The sequence below is a fragment of the Micropterus salmoides genome, unplaced genomic scaffold (genome assembly GCF_014851395.1).
Source record: "Micropterus salmoides isolate LMB-PRFRI ecotype aquatic unplaced genomic scaffold, ASM1485139v1 Ms_hic_scaffold_1, whole genome shotgun sequence".
Classification (NCBI taxonomy): domain Eukaryota; kingdom Metazoa; phylum Chordata; class Actinopteri; order Centrarchiformes; family Centrarchidae; genus Micropterus; species Micropterus salmoides.
Window position 1 is genome coordinate 36658976 of NW_024040040.1, and position 18530 is coordinate 36677505.

The 18530-nt window shown below is 40.4% G+C and overlaps 2 protein-coding genes across 5 annotated transcripts in view; both read left to right on the top strand.

The window, feature by feature from the left end:
• The first annotated feature begins 139 nt into the window (after positions 1 to 139).
• On the top strand, positions 140 to 6455 carry plcxd2 (phosphatidylinositol-specific phospholipase C, X domain containing 2). The gene is made up of 8 exons (XM_038714479.1): positions 140 to 718; positions 1121 to 1257; positions 1415 to 1534; positions 2023 to 2076; positions 2180 to 2335; positions 3507 to 3617; positions 4030 to 4160; positions 5873 to 6455. The coding sequence occupies exons 1-8, from the start codon at positions 616 to 618 to the stop codon at positions 6030 to 6032; spliced, it is 972 nt and encodes a 323-aa protein (XP_038570407.1). The 5' UTR covers positions 140 to 615; the 3' UTR covers positions 6033 to 6455.
• A 7073-nt stretch (positions 6456 to 13528) lies between these two features.
• phldb2b (pleckstrin homology-like domain, family B, member 2b) overlaps positions 13529 to 18530 on the top strand; it is a 43671-nt gene continuing 38669 nt past the window's right edge. For 2 of the 4 annotated variants that reach the window (XM_038725917.1, XM_038725926.1), the window contains exon 1: positions 13550 to 13910. In XM_038725917.1, the coding sequence (XP_038581845.1) occupies positions 13878 to 13910 (33 nt within the window). In that variant the 5' untranslated portion in view covers positions 13550 to 13877. Of the gene's footprint in view, positions 13911 to 18530 lie in introns of all 4 variants that reach the window. The other 2 variants (XM_038725946.1, XM_038725934.1) reach the window with 2 other exon arrangements.

An 18530-nucleotide genomic window follows, 5' to 3' on the forward strand; every position in this document is an offset into this window, starting at 1 on the left:
TTGATGTCAGCCCTAATGTAGAAACACTGAGTGTTAGGTATGTCATCCCCATCACCTCGGCGGTCACAAATCAGATATGAACTGATCAATGATTTATGAGCCTATCATCACGGTTTGCTGAATCTGAACCACAAAAAAATTAGGCCACAAAAAAAAACTTAGCCCACAATCAGGACAACTTTCCCATCTGTTGCTTTTCTGTAGGCTATGTTTAGTGTGTTTGCGTGTGTTCACGGGGTAATGGTCTTCACACACACAGGTTAAGCCAAGAAGCAAGAGAAGGGGAGATAACGAGTGGAATTGTGCTCTAAGAGGATTATCTCGGTCGTTAGTCCTCCGCCGGTCTTGTCAATGGATGCCCGGTTCGCCGGTTGGAACACAGCGCGTGCGTTTGCTTACCGGTAAAGGGAACGGGTCACAATTCATACACTCGAACTGGTTGCGAGTCGAAAATGCGTTTTGAACCGGTGGCATATGTATGATTAACAGTGTCATTTACAAGATGGTCTACGGTAGTTTTTACCTGTCGGGAGCGCACGGGAATACGTCGCAGAGGTTGCATCTGCACCAGAGAGCGGTTTCCTGAGAGGGTTTTGTTGACGGGCCGTTTCTGACATGAAGACCCGACCTGCCGGGATCGGCAATGTCAATGCCGACTGGATGGGTTCGCTCCCCTCCAAGCTCAGTGCCATGCCCCTCAAACACCTCGCCGTGCCAGGTGAGCCGCGTCGTGCGTAAAGATGTTTGGGGTCTCTCCTCTGCGTATCCATCTGTCCATCACACCTGGATTTATACCACTGTGAAGTTTGAAAGGATGCCAACAAAGCTATGTGGAAGTAACCAAGTCATATCTATGTATGCTAAAAAAAAAAAAAAAAATAGCATTCCACCTTTATCACTTTCTTTCATACAGCTCTAGCTTCATCCTTTAATTTTCTGTTGATTTCTGCTGCATCTTAATCTGCTTTTTACACTGACCCTTTGTTCTTCCCTTCTCCCCTTCTCCTCTTTTACATTCCTTCTTCTGTCAATGTATTTTTGTACTTTACCTATGCTACATCATCTGTTTTTATGTTTTTGTTCAGTTTTCCTTTCGATTTTGTAATCATCCCTCTTCCAGGGTCTCACGATTCTTTTACCTTCTGGGTGGACGTGCATGCCCCGGTGGGCCCCGATCAGAAGGCATTTGTGCAATACCTGGCCACCATGTTCAGCGTCTTAGCCAAGAAAGTCATGGTGAAGTGGTCCATGACCCAGGTATCCAACCATATGGGGAGACTGGCATCTTACAGTTGACATATAAAGTGACATATTCTGGGCAGATTTTGAAAGTCAGTTCATTTTACAGCATAACAGATGTGTTGGGTTTTGTAGCCAGTTGTAATATTGTAATATATCATGTCTGTATTCCTAGAATCTGACATTTAGAGAGCAGCTGGATGCAGGAATCCGCTACTTTGATCTCAGGGTCTCCTCCAAACCAGGGGAGCCTGGAAATGAGATCTACTTTATCCATGGCCTGTTTGGCCACAAGGTGAGCAGTGGTGTAGTTTACTGACATTTAAATGCTTATCATTGTGGCTACTGTGCCTGCCTACTCGTGCTTTCTTATTGTGTTTAACCCCTAAAATCTGTCACATTCCAATAGTGTAATAAGTTTCTTGATCAGATGGCCCCAGTCCTCTAATGATCACATTTGAATATTGCTGCAAATGGTTCAGCTTATTCATGCGATTCTCCTTTGTTTTGTCTCATTTAACAGCATGAGCAGTAATGCTGTCACTCATTTTGTTCTAGTTTCCAGCTGATGTTGTTAGTAGTGGGACTGATATCCAGGAACAGGGATCCAAGGTTGCGAGTTTAGTTGTAAACATCCCTCTCCTGAAATGGGTCATGCGGACATGTGCTCGTCCCATACATGACACAGTGTTTTGCTACAAGTAGTGTGTCATGAGATGGACTGTAAAATATTAAGCCTGTATAGTTGATAGTGATATCCATCCTTTCACTCACTCCCACAAGGTGCGGGATGGCTTGTTAGAAATTAACTCCTTCTTAAGCAGGCACAGGAAAGAGGTGAGAAGCACTTTTAATTGGATTTTGCACAGATACAAAAGCATGACCATAGATCTATAGATTTGACCTACTGACTGGTTATTTTGATGTTTTATTGATTTAGGTAGTGTTACTAGACTTTAACCACTACTATGAGATGGACGCAGAGCATCATGTGTACCTCATCAACATGCTCCAGGAAGTGTTTGGCAGCAAGCTTTGTAAACACTGTGCAGTGGAGAGCATCACTCTGGACTACCTCTGGGAAAAGAAATACCAGGTGAGATCAGGATGCATCAGTGAAAATGGACGTGCAGCATTGCTTAAGGTCTTTTTGTATTGGAACACCAGTGAACTCAGCCCATTTAAATTTTATTAATCGTAACATAGAAAGCTATTTTCATCTCTTTCCATCTGAGCTAGCAAGTCTAGTGTAGGAGATGGAAGATGTGCATCAGCATCTAGGCACTTAAAGGTACTCTACTGATTGTGTTTATGTGCACCTGCATATGTGAGGGAATGCATGCCACATATGTGCACATACATATACATGTACAAGTAAAAGGTGTGCGTTTATTGGACGGCCCACTCAACCCCTGTGTAAGGTAATCCCTGCCACCTGTGACTCTGCTGGACAGGAATTAGTGGTGAGCGTCATCCCATTAACGCTTGTTCCACCGATCCTTCTTTCATGGTATTTAGCTTTGATCCTTTCTTCACACTCTCTTTCCATTTCTCTGCCTCCTCCAGCTTCCCTACATGTCTCCCTCTTTGCTCCACTTATCTCAAACTAACCCCACCCGCTTTTCAATCTCCACCATTCTTTCACATTTCCTATCACTCCTTGATTTCCTCATCTCCCACTTACTCTTAGTTTAGTTCTTTCTTCATCCTACTTTAATACATACACATTGTGGACATATATGACATGACAAGCTCCATGTGCATCTTAATGTTATGTCTGCATGGTTCTAAGTGCATGTCTGTGTGTCATTCAAATACTATCAGCTGAACTCCTGTTCCTATGACCCTAATCTGTGACTGGCTTAGTTGGCAAAGGGGAAGGGGAGAGAGGGAGTGCAGAGCAAACAGGGGAGGAACAGTAAAGAGTAAGAGTGGAAGAGGAGAGATCTGCTGAATTACCAGCTGTGAAGGGCAACCTATAACTATCTTTCTTGTTCTAAGTGGCATTGGAAAAGACAAGATGAGTTTTCTGTCAAGTACACATAAAGTACAGCTGAGTTTCCAATTATACAACACTGTAAAAATGTGTATATATTACTGCAAATACTGGGCTAAAATCATTCTCATGACCTGATATTTACTTTAACAAGGGACTTTTTCCTCATTAACAACATTAATGTAATTTGAGCAGCATTTGTGTGGCCTTTTAAAGGTATCTACTCATCATCATTTTTGGCATCAATTCTGATTCTGATCTTTCCCCTCAGGTGCTTGTTTTCTACCACCATCCATCAGGACAGGGCATCTCTGTCATGTGGCCTGGCAACAAGATCCCTGCTCCATGGGCAAACACCACCCAGCCCAACAAGCTCATACAGGTCAGAAAACAACATCCAGGCTGAGAGAACGACTCACCAGCACAGAGGCCTATCAGTATACACGTTTATTTTATTTCATTAAGTGCAAAATCAATACAGATATCGATTCACTATTTTTATTCTACCTAAAGAAATAAGCAGTTTATCATTCCTTTGACTTTCTTTGTTATAATAGAAAATTTAACTCTTAAGTTCACCACTGCATTTTGTTTCCTCTCCTCCTTCAACTCCTTTCCTCTTCATCTTCCTCTTTCCATGCTAAACTCAACAGCACACCTGCTCCCTGTTTATTTCCTCAGTATTTTAAAGTTTATTTATTTTTTCCTTTTGAGACATTAAATTACACAAGCTATGTCTCTAATTATGGGGTAACTTAAATTAGATTGGTTGTGTTTGACATTCTCCTGTCTAGTTCCTGGAAACTACACTGAAGGAAAGAGCCAAGCAGGGCTCCTTCCACGTGTCTCAGGCCATCCTCACACCCAGGGTTAACACCGTGGCCAAGGGCTTGGTCTGGGGGCTACGCACCTACCTGGTGGAGAGGTCAGTGACAAAGTTGGGTGTTTTTAGGAGGCTGTGTCTCGGGGAGGTGTGGTGGAATATTGTGGATATTTTATTATATTATAACTTTATTTTAACAGAGAAAACAGACTAAAGGACCTGGATCTATTCTGATCTAGTCTGTGATCTCGTAGTGATGATTTGGTGGTTTCGATCACATCACTTTAAAATATAACTTGCTTTGAAACACTAAGATTTAGGAATCCAGCCTGTGCGTGAGTGTGTATCTGCTCATGCATCTTTAGAACCTTGCCCTCTTCTCTTATGCTCATCTCCATGTGTTTACAGTACTTTAATCTGTGGCCAGTAGAGGGCAGTAAATGTTGTAATTGCCAGCAAAAAAGAGGTTTGTCAACATTGCAAAGACCCCTGAAAGAAGAAAATATTTTGAGCTATTGTTGTCAAGCTTCCCTGTGATTGGCTCAGGAATGAGACCAATAATGTTACTGGCTGAGAGTGTAGAATAATCACTGCACCCTCCGATTTATATTCCACTTAAGCCAGCTCTTTTGCACCTTAGTTGCAGCTATACTACATACAATTTTTCACTTGTCGTTGAATTAGCACGATTACATTTAAATAAAGCCCATAGTGACGTGACATGATATCACTTTACAATGCTGACCGTTGTGTGACAAAATTAATAACACAAGTTATGCCTCTAAGACCTCATACTCTCTACAACGATGTGTGGATGACTGTTTTTCTTCTGCATAACATAACAGATCGACTATACCTCTATAAAAACTCTAAGCATCTTTATTTTTGGCTTATCTGTTACAATATTCATCATCAATAGTCATTTCACTGGTTTATTTCAGTATATAATTCACTATAGGAGGATAAGCTATAATCCTACTAATCCATTTCCAAACTATAGAAGATCAAATAGAAACACATTTCATCTCTCAGATAAGAGATCTTATTTCCTAAGGAAGGACTAAATTATTTGCACAAACTTTAGCAGTCATCTAGCTTGCTGAGCCAAGTATAAGTGGAAATGACAGGGGAAATCCTGACTTAGAGTACATACCCACCATACCCTACATGTGAGAGAAACAGCCACTGGTGCTGGGGTATATAACACTCCTGAACGCTGTGGCGAGACAGGAGGTGGCCTAATTTTGTACTTCCAAGGAAATGGGATTGTTTATCACTGCTTGATAAACATTCTGACTTCCTGGTTTTGTTCTGCTGGCGGCTCAAGCATAGTGGAGAATTTAAGGGTGTTAGAAGTGATACAGCTACAGAGTCATGGCGTTTGTGTGTGTGTGCGTTTTGGCCAGCCAGGAACCAAAACAGAAAGTGTTTGAATGCAAAGCAATGGCATTGGAACAATAGTAGCAAAGTAGACTCTTACTAACAGACACAGATACAAACATAACTCCCTTTAACGTTTTTTTCCACCATGTACAGTTTCTCCCACTTTTTTTCTCCCACAATTTATCTCAAACCCTTATCAACAAATTTTCTAGACATTCAGCTAAGGAACAACTGATTAAAGTTTGGCAACGTTATAGCCATAACTATAAAACATACAGAGACAGAAACTTGGCCCTGGATATTCAGAGCATGCTTGCAAGGTCCGGGAATCAGTTTAAATTGAAATTCAACTGACAGGATATTTGCTGTAACACAAAAATTGGTGCAGTTGTTTGCCTTCTAATATAATGGTTCTTCTTTTGTGGCTCCAGAAACCTGCCCGCCATCATGTCCTGGGTTGAGGCTCAGAGGCCAGGGGTGGACGGGGTCAACATCATCACCTCTGACTTTGTGGAGCTCACTGACTTTGCCAACATTGTAATCAAACTCAACAACCTGCTGTTGTCTGAGCAGGACTGCAAACCAAGATAACACATGTTTGCACAACAGGACAAATGTGTGCTAACCCACAGTGGGACGGAGGCTGGAAGTCGGATTGCAGATTCTTCCACCATTGTTGGATAATATTTCATGCATAATGCTGGAGTCCTGGGACTTGGTTTGTAAAATCACTCTATGAAGTTAGTTTTTAATAATAATGTATTTGATTAAATTAGTGACTTTAATAAGAAAATTTGATTGTTATCTAGCAAATAACTATTTCTATTTCTATTTTAGCTGATAAGGCTTCCTCCACTTCCTCCAGCAGTAAGATACATAGGACGTAAAACAGTTTTGGTTGCAGCTGACTCTCTCAGCCCCAGTATCATTCAAAATGTCCAAAAGAGGGAAAGAATCTGGAGCTCAGATCACAGAACACAGGGCATACCCAGTGGGTTGACCAAATCAGTCATATCGCAGCTCTGGCTTCATTTCTAAATTTCTTTTCCTACATTCCCTTTTGGGGGAAAACTGGACATGTGTCCATCCTTTTGCTTTGTGCTTTTTTCACAGATTTTGTTTCAAATTGTAGTGTAATCAAGGATCACACACTTTTTAACACTGTATGTATTTAAGCACTGTAAGTGTTTCAGGTACCGACATCATACTAGGTACTTGAATGAAAAGTGATTGGGACATATATTTGGTTTACAGACTACTAAGACTACTGAAATATTTTGTTAAACGCTCGGCACAATGGCAATGGAATTAGTTTACTTTGCATTTCACTAATAATTGCAAATAATAATTGAGCTAAAGTTGGGTTTTTAATTATGTACTTTTTCTTATATTGAAATGAAGGGGAAGGGGAAAGTATGGGCTGCAGTTTTTTTGAGTATTTTTGTTTCTATGTTAAAGTCACGCATTGTGAAAGGGGAGCCCAATGTGCCAACACTGTCTCAGTACTTATATTTGGACGGTATAGTTTAACTAGAGATGCAAATAGTATCACCTTTTGGGGGGGAATTGTAGAAGGAAAGCCAAATATGTGTGGAACCTGTGCCAGAATTCACATTAAACACGTGTATCCACACATACAGTATCTCACAAGAGTGAGTACACCCCTCACATTTTTGTGAATATTTGATTATATCTTTTCATGTGACAACACTGAAGAAAAGACACTTTGTAACAATGTACAGTAGTGAGTGTACAGCTTGTATATAGTGTAAATTTGCTGTCCCCTCAAAATAACACGTCACTTAGCCATTAATGTATAAACGGCTAGCAACAAAAGTGAGTACATCCCTAAGTGAAAATGGCCAAATTGGGCCCACTTCTCCATTTTCCCTCCCCGGTGTCATGTGACACGTTATTGTTACAAGGTCTCAGGTGTGACTGGGGAGCACGAGTGTGAAATTTGGTGTTATATCTTTCACACTCCCTCATACTGGTCACTGGAAGTTCAACATGGCACCTCATGACAAAGAACTCTCTGAGGATCTGAAAAAAAAGAATGGTTGCTCTACATAAAGATGGCCTAGGCTATGGACATGGGTTACTGGAATCATGTCATGTGGTCAGATGAAACCAAGATAAATTTATATGGCTCAGATGGTGTCAAGTGTGTTCGGCGGCAACCAGGTGAAGAGTACAAAGACAAGTGTGTCTTGCCTACAGTCAAGCATGGTGGTGGGATTGTCATGTTCTGGGTCTGCATGAGTGCTGCCGGCACTGGGGAGCTACAGTTCACTGAGGGAACCGTGAATGCCAACATACATACTGAACGACATACTGAACCAGAGCATGATCCCCTCCCTTCAGAGACACAGTACAATATTCAAACATGATAACGACCCAAAACACACCTCCAAGACGACCACTGCCTTGCAGTGAGGGTAAAGGTGATGGACTGGCCAAGCATGTCTCCAGACCTAAACCCTATTGAGCAATTGTGGGGCATCCTCAAATAGAAGGTGGAGGAGCGCAAAGTCTCTGACATCCACCAGCTGATGTCGTTGTGGAGGAGTGGAAGAGGACTTCAGTGGCAACCTGTGAAGCTCTGGTGAACTCCATCCCCAAGAGGATTATGGCAGTGCTGGTAAATAATGGTGGCCACACAAAATATTGACACTTTGGGCCCAATTTGGACATTTTCACTTAGGGGTGTACTCACTTTTGTTGCCAACATAAATAGCTGGGTGATGTATTATTTTGAGGGGACAGCAAATTTACACTGTTATACAAGCTGTACACTCACTATTTTACATTGTAGCTAAATGTCATTTCTTCAGTGCTGTCACATGAAAAGATATAATAATAATAATATATATATAATATTTACAAAAATGTGTGGGGTGTACTCACTTTTGTGAGATACTGTATACACATCTATAAATGTTTTTGTTTATAGTATTTTTTCACTTCCATTTTTTAACTACACATGCAGAAATAGAAATAAAAAGAAAACAGACCCTGTGTACTACATGAAGAAATGAAATGGCCAAAGAATTTTTTTGTCTGAAGTGTTTTGTGTGTGTATCTGCGTCAATGTGTGTTACGGTGTTTGTGTGTGTGCCTTGTGGGCCTGGTGATTACTATGCATGACATAGACAGTACTGCGGCGACAGTCGTCCTGCATTCCTGTGGTCAGAGTAAGGAAAGAGAGGAGGAGAGAGAGACGGAGGAAGAAGACGAAAGGTATTTAGAAAGCAGAGGCAGTTAGAGAGCGGAGAAGAACGAAAGAGATCTTTCAGTTGGAATAATAGAAAATGGAGGAGGCAGAGAGAGTTATCTGAACAGCTGTTTCTTTCCTTCTGCAGCAGTATTATCTAACTGGAACGCTTTCTTTTAATAACAACTCTGCCCTTCACTCCCTGAGTCACTTGTGTAAAAATTGCCTGTTCTGTTAAGGCCACATTGTTGACATGGATGAGTGTGGTCACCAAGCACTGCGAGGCGCACACACACCAACACACAGAGACGCACAGGCACTTTAATTGTAGAGTAATTACACATACCACGGCAGGCAAGTGGAAGAGCTGAGAACAGCAGCTTCAACTGATGGAGGGCATTCCTTTGTTGTTTGGATCGGTCCTCTTTCTCTCTCTCTCTCTCTCTCTCTCTCTCACCCCTCTGTATCCCTGTTGGCTTCCCAGGTTTCGAAGGAGAAGATGACAACTCAAGCATGACCTGCCACATTAATAGAGTTAATAGAGTCCTAAAGAAATAAAACTGTATTTGCCAGTCAAGATTCTGTTATTCCACAAACATTCTCTGCCCAAAGTGGAGCAAACATTGACACACACTTCTCCAAAACGATTTTTGCTCCTGCTAGGCACCATGGTCCAACTGAGTCTGCAACTACACTTGTTTTTTCCATCCCATTATGTAAGGATGTAATTTCTCTCTCCCTAAATTCAACACGCCACTCCCCTCTCCATCCGCAACACAAGTTATAGTACAGTGGGAATATTTTGCCACATAAATCAGAGGCAGATTTCACTTAGCTGCATCAGCCAAACACATTTTGTTTCCAGTCTTTAATAAGTTGATTTTTTTTGCATTTCAGTAGCAGAAAAATCATCACACTTGCAGTGATTGTGTTTAAACTTCTGTTAAATAAAGATGTGCAACTATTCTTGGACAGCCATTTACGTCAGCCTATAACGTCAGCCTATCTGCAAATACACTGGTGAGTAAACCAAGTTTAAGTTCATTATCCAGTGCTATGTCTCTGGAGTTAGGTAATGTCAGTGACTAGAGTCGAGCAGGTCATTAATGTAATGAACCAGCTGTAAAAACAAATAACACTGTTTCCTATTACTACCTGACCTCTGACAGAATGGGGGGTGAGTAAAGAAAGAAAAAGACATGACAAAACATGTAGAGGCACTGCACCAGACCACTGCAAACAGATAAAAACGCACCTCTCTTACCCTTGAGCCACAAACTGCGTCACTGTCATCAAATTATCTGTCGTTAAGAAGTTATTAAATGCATGTGGGTTAAATAGTTTTACCCACACACTGTTTCACAACCTTTTCTTGTAGCAAACCCAGAAAAGTAAAGTGAAAGCCTTTGAAAACCTTTTTAAAAAGTAAGATGCAGGATTTGTCTGAATGAGACTGCATTTCTCACAGCAGGGTCTCCTAACATCGCTGTTGAGTTCTGGAATTCACTCAGGAATTCTGTCAAACATTCGGCGGCCCCCTCAAACCCACAGGCTCTGGGGTGATGTCACTGGGAATGCTTAGCAGCTCTCATGCTAGCAAGCATCCATGGAGGGATAATAGCTTTGTAGCTTCTGGAAACACATGACAAGAAAGAAAGTTAAAAGAAACTGCAAGACTATTTTCCGGGAGGCTTATCCTGCTAACATTTAGCTGTTCTCTTTGTTGGGGCTTTTGGCTCCAAAGATGCATCTGTAAATGTTGAGTCCAGACCTAAAATCAGCAAAAAGCCCACATGACATGTTGCCATATGGAGGCAAATTTCAGAAATTTCCATAGATGTAGTAATGACAAAAACATATGTGTCATAGCCTGGACAGCATTCATTTTTCCAATAAGCTTATTCCACTATGGGCCTGGCCCAGTGGTGGAAGTTTTTGGATCTTTTACTTAAAGCACCCTCCAGCCAGTTTTAACTGCCGTTTTTGGTGAACGTACTTTCTCAAACAGAGAATGGGGGTGTGGTTAATAGGGTCAGCTGTTATCAATCATACAGTTGATGGTCTTGTCACGCACTGCACATGATAACTCCCACTACGTTTTATGGTGCGCTTACTTTACCACGGGGGTGTGGGGGGTCTATTACTCTGTTGAACTGTATGTAAAGACTTCTGATACCATTGCCTCTGCCGATGCATTGGTAAAACGGGCGTCAGTAAAATGCATGTTGCAGACTGTATATAAGAAAGTGGCAGATGAAAGTGCAACGCGTTTTCTGTCATCTGTCCTCCAACACCGCACGCACAAATGCCATAATGAAAATGAACAGCACACTAAACCAAGAGGAGGAAACTAAAAAATAAAATGAAGAACCTCTGTCTGGCTAACTACAAGTTAGTTAACTTAGCTAGAAAGACAAACCAACAATCAGACACAGAGAGACATACCTACTGTAAGTTCTAAGTAAATTACATGATAATTTGGTTAGCTAGCTCACAACGATGTTTATATGTTTGATGCTCTGACTTTTTTACACAGTTTTTTAACAAGGCATGACAGTGCGCCTGCGCAAACTTGGAGAATTACGTATCACTTATGGAATTACTATTGTCATATGTCACAACCCTGTTTTAACAACTAAACAACTTTTGCAACTTTGAGCACAAAATTAAGCTATTTGTCAAAAAATATTTCACCAACTATGTGGGTAATCAACATTGTAAGGAAGTGACTCCTCAAATGTCAAAATACACTGGAGGGGGGCTTTAAGTAAAATTACCAAGATCTCACTGCAAAAAACAATATACTTTTTTACAAGTGAACATCCCGCATTCATCATTTCACTTAGTTAAAAGCAACAGAAACTTCTTCAAGTATATCTGATTATCATTACTACAACATTACTATTTGGAGCTCATTTTAACTGCCATACTTTAAATTATCATTTGTCAGTTCAACCTCAACTTTTAGAAACTTAATGTAGATTTTCTGTATAAAATTTAAAGTAGTGACCAAAGCTGTAAATGTAGTGGAGTAAAAAAAAACATTTTCCTCCGAAATGTAATGTAACAGACGCATAAAGTTTAAAATAGAAATACTCAAGTAAAGTACAAGTACATCAAAATTGTTCTTCATACTTGAGTACATGCACTCCTCTTCTGACTCTCTCTTGATGAGTAGACATCTAAACATGGAGAGCTGGGGAGCAGTGGAGAAAGTGAAGCAGGGCTGGGTGCACAAGCTCTCTTCCTGTTTGTCCACACAGAGATCCTCCCAGTGCCCAAAAGATAAGACAATCCTGCTGCCATGGATATGCATGTGTGTGCATGTGCTTTTGTGTGTGTGTATACGCAAACCTTCCTTGGCCTGAGTCCTAACCAGCGGACCATTTTCAAGACTACAGTTACCATTTTCCAGCCATAAGAAGACACCATGCATTGAGCTTTAGTTGTGGTCCGTGTGCATAGCCTAAACAAAACTCTGCATGTCTTAGTTTGTATGATAGTTCTGCATAATGTGTGTTTTTGTTTTATGAAACCTCTGTTATGAATTGTGGAGAATGCATAAACATAATAAAGTGACCTCCCCCTGATACAGAGCTGCTGGCATCCTGCCTCCATGATGTCTTCAGACTGATGCATGACAGTACATGTAGCTGAGATTTTTCAGATGGTGCACATAACTTTTGTCAAGAGCTGACTGCTGCTTATGGATACCCACCAGTCACCATATGCAGCATTAGATAGACCATTTTTAAGGATAAATGAGCTTTTAAAGCACATGTTTTACAAGAACTACTCCAATATGTGTTTTCATGGAGAAACATGTTTTCTGTAAGTTTTTTTTTTTTTAAACTACAATTTTGTTGAAACAGTGTGTGCATTCTCTTGAGCAAATGTTCTTTTCAGAGATACCTTCACTTTGGGTCTATCTTGTACCTCTGAGGTAGGCATATAGTAAATGGACTGTTCTTGTATAGCACCTTTATTGTCTCGCGCTTTACATTACATACCATGTAACTGCTCATCAGAAACAGAAACTAATCATTCACACACAGCGGTGGGGTTCAGAATCTTTGACACTTTGCATATCAAAGGACACTTTGAAATGCAGACTGGAGGATGGAATCACCAATCAGTGGGCGATCATCGCTCTACAGCCACCCCAATGGGATTTAATAATTATAAAGATAGCTCCTCATGTAATGTAGCAATATAAAGGCAATGTGTGATGGAACTGAAAGCCACATGAGTTTTACAAAAATGTTAAAGTGTTAATTCTAGAAATTACAAAATTATAAAGTGACTGTTCACTACAACTACTGGCTGTCAGTTTTTTCATTCATTTTTTATATCTCCATTATAATCCTTGACAATCCAGACACCTTACCTGTCATGTTTGTAGTGGCGGGACGTGTATTTTATAGTTTTGGTTTTTTTTTGCTTGGGTAGGTACATGCTTAAATTCTATTAACCTTATCACTGAATCCAAGTGCCTGCTGTTTTGTGTGAGTTGTGCCAGTTTGTTTGTGCAGCAGTCTGGATGTTTCTCCATAGACTAAATAAGTCAAAACCTACCATTAGGACTGGAGTCCTGTGAAGGGAGACTAGACTACATTCCTGTTGTAATATCATTAGTCAAACATGTTTCTTATCATGGTCTCTTATCATGGCTTCCAAGTAGGACATAAAGAATGGTTCTCTCTCTCTCTGTGTCTCTCTCTTTTCTCCTCCTCTCCCCCTTTTCTCCCACTCTTTTTCAGCCTAAAGGCTTCTCTCTTTGAGCCAGTGAGAATGAGAGGTCAAGTGTAGGTGGTCTGTTAACACCTGCACATTATGCTCTCTGTGTGTTTGTGTGTGTGTTTGTGTGTGTGTGTGTGTGTGCGTCTCGGTGTGTTAGAGAGAGAGAGACTCCCTCCCCTTCTTCCCTCTCTAGCTCCACTTCCAGCTGTTGCTCCATTCCTCCACACGTCGTAATTGGCTGAGGCTGCCGGCTTTTTACGTTTGTGTGCGTTTGGAATGTGTGCGTGTGAATGTGACAGAGGATTTAACGTCTTTCCTAGACATCCATAGGTTGTCCGTGCTGCACATGGCATGTATTCGCTGTCAAGAAAGAGACTGTAATCACAACAGGGGGAGAAGTGACAGATTATTCCCGAGAGTTCTGTCAGGCCACAATACTCTGGATCTTGGAGCAGCTGCGTTATTGCGTACTTTCCTGCACGATGACAGAAGTGGCCAGTCCTGCTTCGGTAATGGTAAGCGCGCTTGTATATGGGAAAATGTACAGAATTGGCATACGTGTGTTTCTCAATTCGGAAGTTAATTTAACTCTTTCATTTCAACAGCCACTAATATTTAATCCACAGCTGAGGGAGTTCTTTACAGGGTTTGTTTCTGAAGTGATTAATGATAAGCTAAATCTTATCCGACTTTGTTTCCAGATTTTGCTCAGTAAATGAAATACAGAGAAATCTTTGTTTGTTTCTTAACTACCTAAGTCCCCACCATAGAACCAGAGGTGTGGGCCTAAGTGAGTCCTTTGAAGATAAAAGACAAAATAAAGACACAGAATAATAGAAAATTACAGATTTTAAAATACTTTACTATACTATTTACATTATTATGTATATGTGTATGTGCATTGGCCTCCATGGTCAGTAGTGAGTACCACAGGGTTATCATAAGGCGTGTAACAAATCAGAGCAGTGTTTTAACTCATTATGAATGGGATGTAGGATATTGGTGCATCAATAAGAGCAAGCCTCATCCCTCATTTGACACAAACATAGAGAATATCTTCAGTACATGGCACAAGCTAGTACACCTAAATTATTCCATGACTCAGATGAGGAATCCGCACTCTGTAGTTCTTGTGAGTTCATTGAAGCACAACATGTTGCTTCCCCAATCATCAGGCCTAGAACTTGGAAATCAACCAACACAAACCAGACTAAGAGGCAACATCAGAAATGTTAGCCTTATTCCAGATCTTTAACATCTCAGATTGGAAGTATGGATGAAGAGTATGCAGGTCTGTGGTATGTAAATGTGTAAAAGTGTGGCAATAAATCAGGTGCTGTGCATCTAAATGGATCTGGCATCTTATTTGAGTGAATAAATAATAATAATAATAATACATGTGGAGTTGGTCCTGTCAGTTATGCGGAAACAAGTTGTATGCTGCATATTCTGGTTCAGTATCCTAATGTGATTATTAGGTTGTGGATTTGTCTTCGGTGGGTCCAACCACTGCACAATACCCAAATAGCAACACATAATGTGTCTTTAATATTGTTAGAATAGTGAAACCTTAACATAGAGAGTATTACAAACTGCCATCAGAGGAACATATCTAAACTGTTATCAACTACTAGATTACCAGACCAAAAACATTCTGATATATGATTTTTTTTAAACTAAATAAAATAAGGTTTGTAGTGCATAAAGGTGTCTGTAATGTTGATTTAAATGCTTAGATTGTGCAGTATAGGATCACATTTCATTTATAGGCCAGTGGTGCAACTTGTCAAAACGTTTTTGGGCCCCCATTAATCCCTTTTCTTTCATCTCTGGAATCTTTAGTCTGTGCTCTTATCTATTTCCTTTTCTTTTGTCCCCTGGTCTCTCCCACACACACTCAGTTTGCTTTTCTTGTTATCTCAAAGTCCATCTTTCTGCCGTCCTGTTTTCTTCTCAGCTGTCACAGTTCATTTCACCCTGCAAGCTATGTTACTAATGTGGCTCCCTCTACCAGTTCACTATCCCTCCTTGTCTCTCTGTCATGTCCGGCCCCTCAGAAACCCAAACATCAGTTGATCCCTCGCATATGGCAGCAAAGGTAATCTGGGCTTTTCCAAAGACACACACACATCCTCAGTAGAAATTCAACTTAGATTTCCTCCAACGTTGAGTCAGCTGCAATAACAATGGACATTCTTTCCTGTGAGGAATCTTGCATTTCGGTAAATGAAAAAAAAAACTAATAGGAGTGTGAGAAAGTTTTAGTTGGAGAACAATGCCGGTGGATGTTTGCTGTGTTTTAGCAGGAGCTCAAGGTCAAGTTGTGTTAATCAGCTTGCAGGCTTCTCACCAAAACACACACATGCACGGAAACAAACACACACACAATCAAAGACACAAAAAACACATAAAGATTAAATAAATCTAGTTTCCTATATGGACCAGTGGCAGAGATGAAAAGTCAGAAGGATGGCCTGCATGTATTAGTGTGGGAATGCTGATGTCTATGGTGCGTGTGATGGTGTGTGTGCTTGGCTAGACATACATTACACTGATTCAAGTTTTGTTGAAGACACTATAGAGTGTAGTGAAGAGAAGGGAGGAATATAACCTCATTTAGCCCTATGGGTTTGTCTATATGAGGGACAGAGAGGGAGAGAGGGACTCCATATTAAACAGCATCTGTGATACAATGCTGGCTTTGTCAGGTGGGAGGAGGAGAGGGTAACGCTGGAATGTAAGGGGAGGGGATGTTAGTGAGAGACAGAGGGATGGAGAAAGAGAGAGATAAAGACGGAGAGAGGAGTGAAACTAGGCAAAGCAGAAAAACGGGCAGAGATACAGCATTTAATGCTTAAATAACAGATTAAACACCTCAAGAGAGCGAGAGAGGAAATCATGTGGGAAAGAGTTTTAAAATAAGATGCAGGTATTCAGATATAAATGGACAGAGATGAGAAGAAAGAAGAAGACGTTTTGACTTCATATAAATGAAAAGAAAGAGACAAACACAAAGGGAAATGAGATCCTGTGATGAACAAGTGACTCCATTTAGTCACATTTTAAAGAGCATAGTGTTAATCTGAACAGTTTGGGAAATGGAATGACTGGTTAATCAAGCACGAATGCTGACATGCGTACTGTATGTGACACCCAAACTCAAACAGGCACATGAACACTATACAATAGACAGATGTTAAGCACATGAACATAATTTATACTTTTGGTTGGTTTTGGAAAACATTTTCAAAACCAGCATTTTGGAAGTCACTGATTATGTAACACCCACAGAGTCATTTCATTAGGAGCTGGCCATGTTGCAAAAAATGGAAACAGATGCAAACAGAATTAGAAATAGAAATGTTTCTACAATTTAATGCAACTTTTTGTGTCTACAATCGTAACATATTCAGGTAGATGTAACAATCCCAGTCTGTCATGTAGCCTAGAAAAGGGTATGCAAAGACGTTGACCAGACTGATGTGCTCTCTTCAGAGCCTGGAATTCATACAGTGCTCTGTTGTCTTTTGCTCATTAAACCAGACCAATGTTTCTGTAGCAAGACTACAGACAGTTCAACAGTCATGACTAGCGCTAAATGTATCATCAATCACACCCTCATCTCCATTAGAATGTCAGGTTTATAGCACAGTCCATAACCATCACCTTGAGGAGATGCCTGCCTTCATGGCCAACATTGAAGATCTGCTTTAAACGTAGTAAAGAACAATCCTAATGATACTGTAGGTCTGTTGCATGTTGCAATCTTCTGTGCTTTCTGACGTAGCTGCTGTTGTTGTTGATACCCTTATCTTAGTGGCCAAACTCAGTTCCCAACTCCAAAGTAACCACAATAGCTTGAGCATTATTTCAAGCATTGCAAATAACAGGATTATTTTTATCTGGAAATCTGCCATATTGAAGCTTTAACCCAAGAGCTAACAGTAAAATAGTAATTTGTAGAAGTGAAGAAAATGACATTTTCCAAATTCATGAGCTTACTGCTTTAGATTTTTTGTTGTATAAAAGAAACACACACACACAAATAACTTAACCTTCCCTGTGCACTAAAAAATCTGTTCCAACTCACTGACATTAACAACAATTGGATTTTGTCCCGAGATGTGGCCATGAGAATGCGGACTGCAACAGAAACAGACTGCAACAATAACGCAGAAGGTAATTGAAACAGAAAGAAAGAAAAAACAGATGTAGAGGAAATAGAAAAAGAGGAGGGATTCGACAGAGGGATGAAAGCAGGGGATGAAGAAAATAAAAGGATGAGATGAAACAGTCTGAGAATGCTGTATCATTCCTTCTGGTTTTATGACTCCTCTCTCTATCTTCCATCACTCTCTCTTTTTCACTCACCCTATATTCTCTGTGTCTCCAATCCATCTCTGTCTCTAGATACAAGGCAAACTGAGCGTTTTGGGGAGACTCAGCTGTTCTACAGATGGGATCAAAGAGAGATTGTGTGCGCGTGCACCTTCATGTACTTGTGTCCTTGTGATTTTAAAAACATTTATGATGTTGTTTTAGCTGATCTGTCATTTAAAGGGCTAGGTCAGGTGTACACCAGATTCAGAATTAAAGTTAGTATTAAAAGTAGGTCAGGGCTGCTTGGTTAGGATGCAGTCCCATTGGTCAACTTTCCCTTAAAAGGAAAAAATCACCTTGGAAAGCATTCATTCCATTCAAGGAGTTAGTTTATGATGACATTTTGAAGTTCACTTTCCCTCAGTCTGCCTCACATGTTACTCATTGATTACCTATATTTACAAGAATGCCTATATCTCTCAGATTGCATTTGTGACGGAAAATGTCCTCCCACAAAGGTGCTAGAGAATGTTTTACTGTTAAGTAAAGAGTTGCTCTTGTAGTTTGATTGTTGAACATCAGAACCAAATTGCAAACTTGAAAGACATCCTTGCACTTTGTGTGTAGGCTGACAGTAAAAACAGATTCTAATTATTCACATAGATGATAAAATATTTTGCCATCAAACTCCATTGTAGCTGTAGTGGAATTGGCAAAAAGAAGCTCTGTAAATTTTAACAGATGTCACATGGATTTTTGTGTATTTGGGTAGTTCTTATCCTCGATGCTAACACCTCTTTCCTGTGTTGAGTAAT

Bases quoted from the DNA above. Each gene is read 5' to 3' on its own strand.
- plcxd2 (XM_038714479.1), top strand. From the start codon at position 616: ATGAAGACCCGACCTGCCGGGATCGGCAATGTCAATGCCGACTGGATG. The intron at 719-1,120 runs GTGAGCCGCGTC...TCCCTCTTCCAG, and splicing joins CAAACACCTCGCCGTGCCAG to GGTCTCACGATTCTTTTACC. The intron at 2,077-2,179 runs GTGAGAAGCACT...TTATTGATTTAG, and splicing joins TAAGCAGGCACAGGAAAGAG to GTAGTGTTACTAGACTTTAA.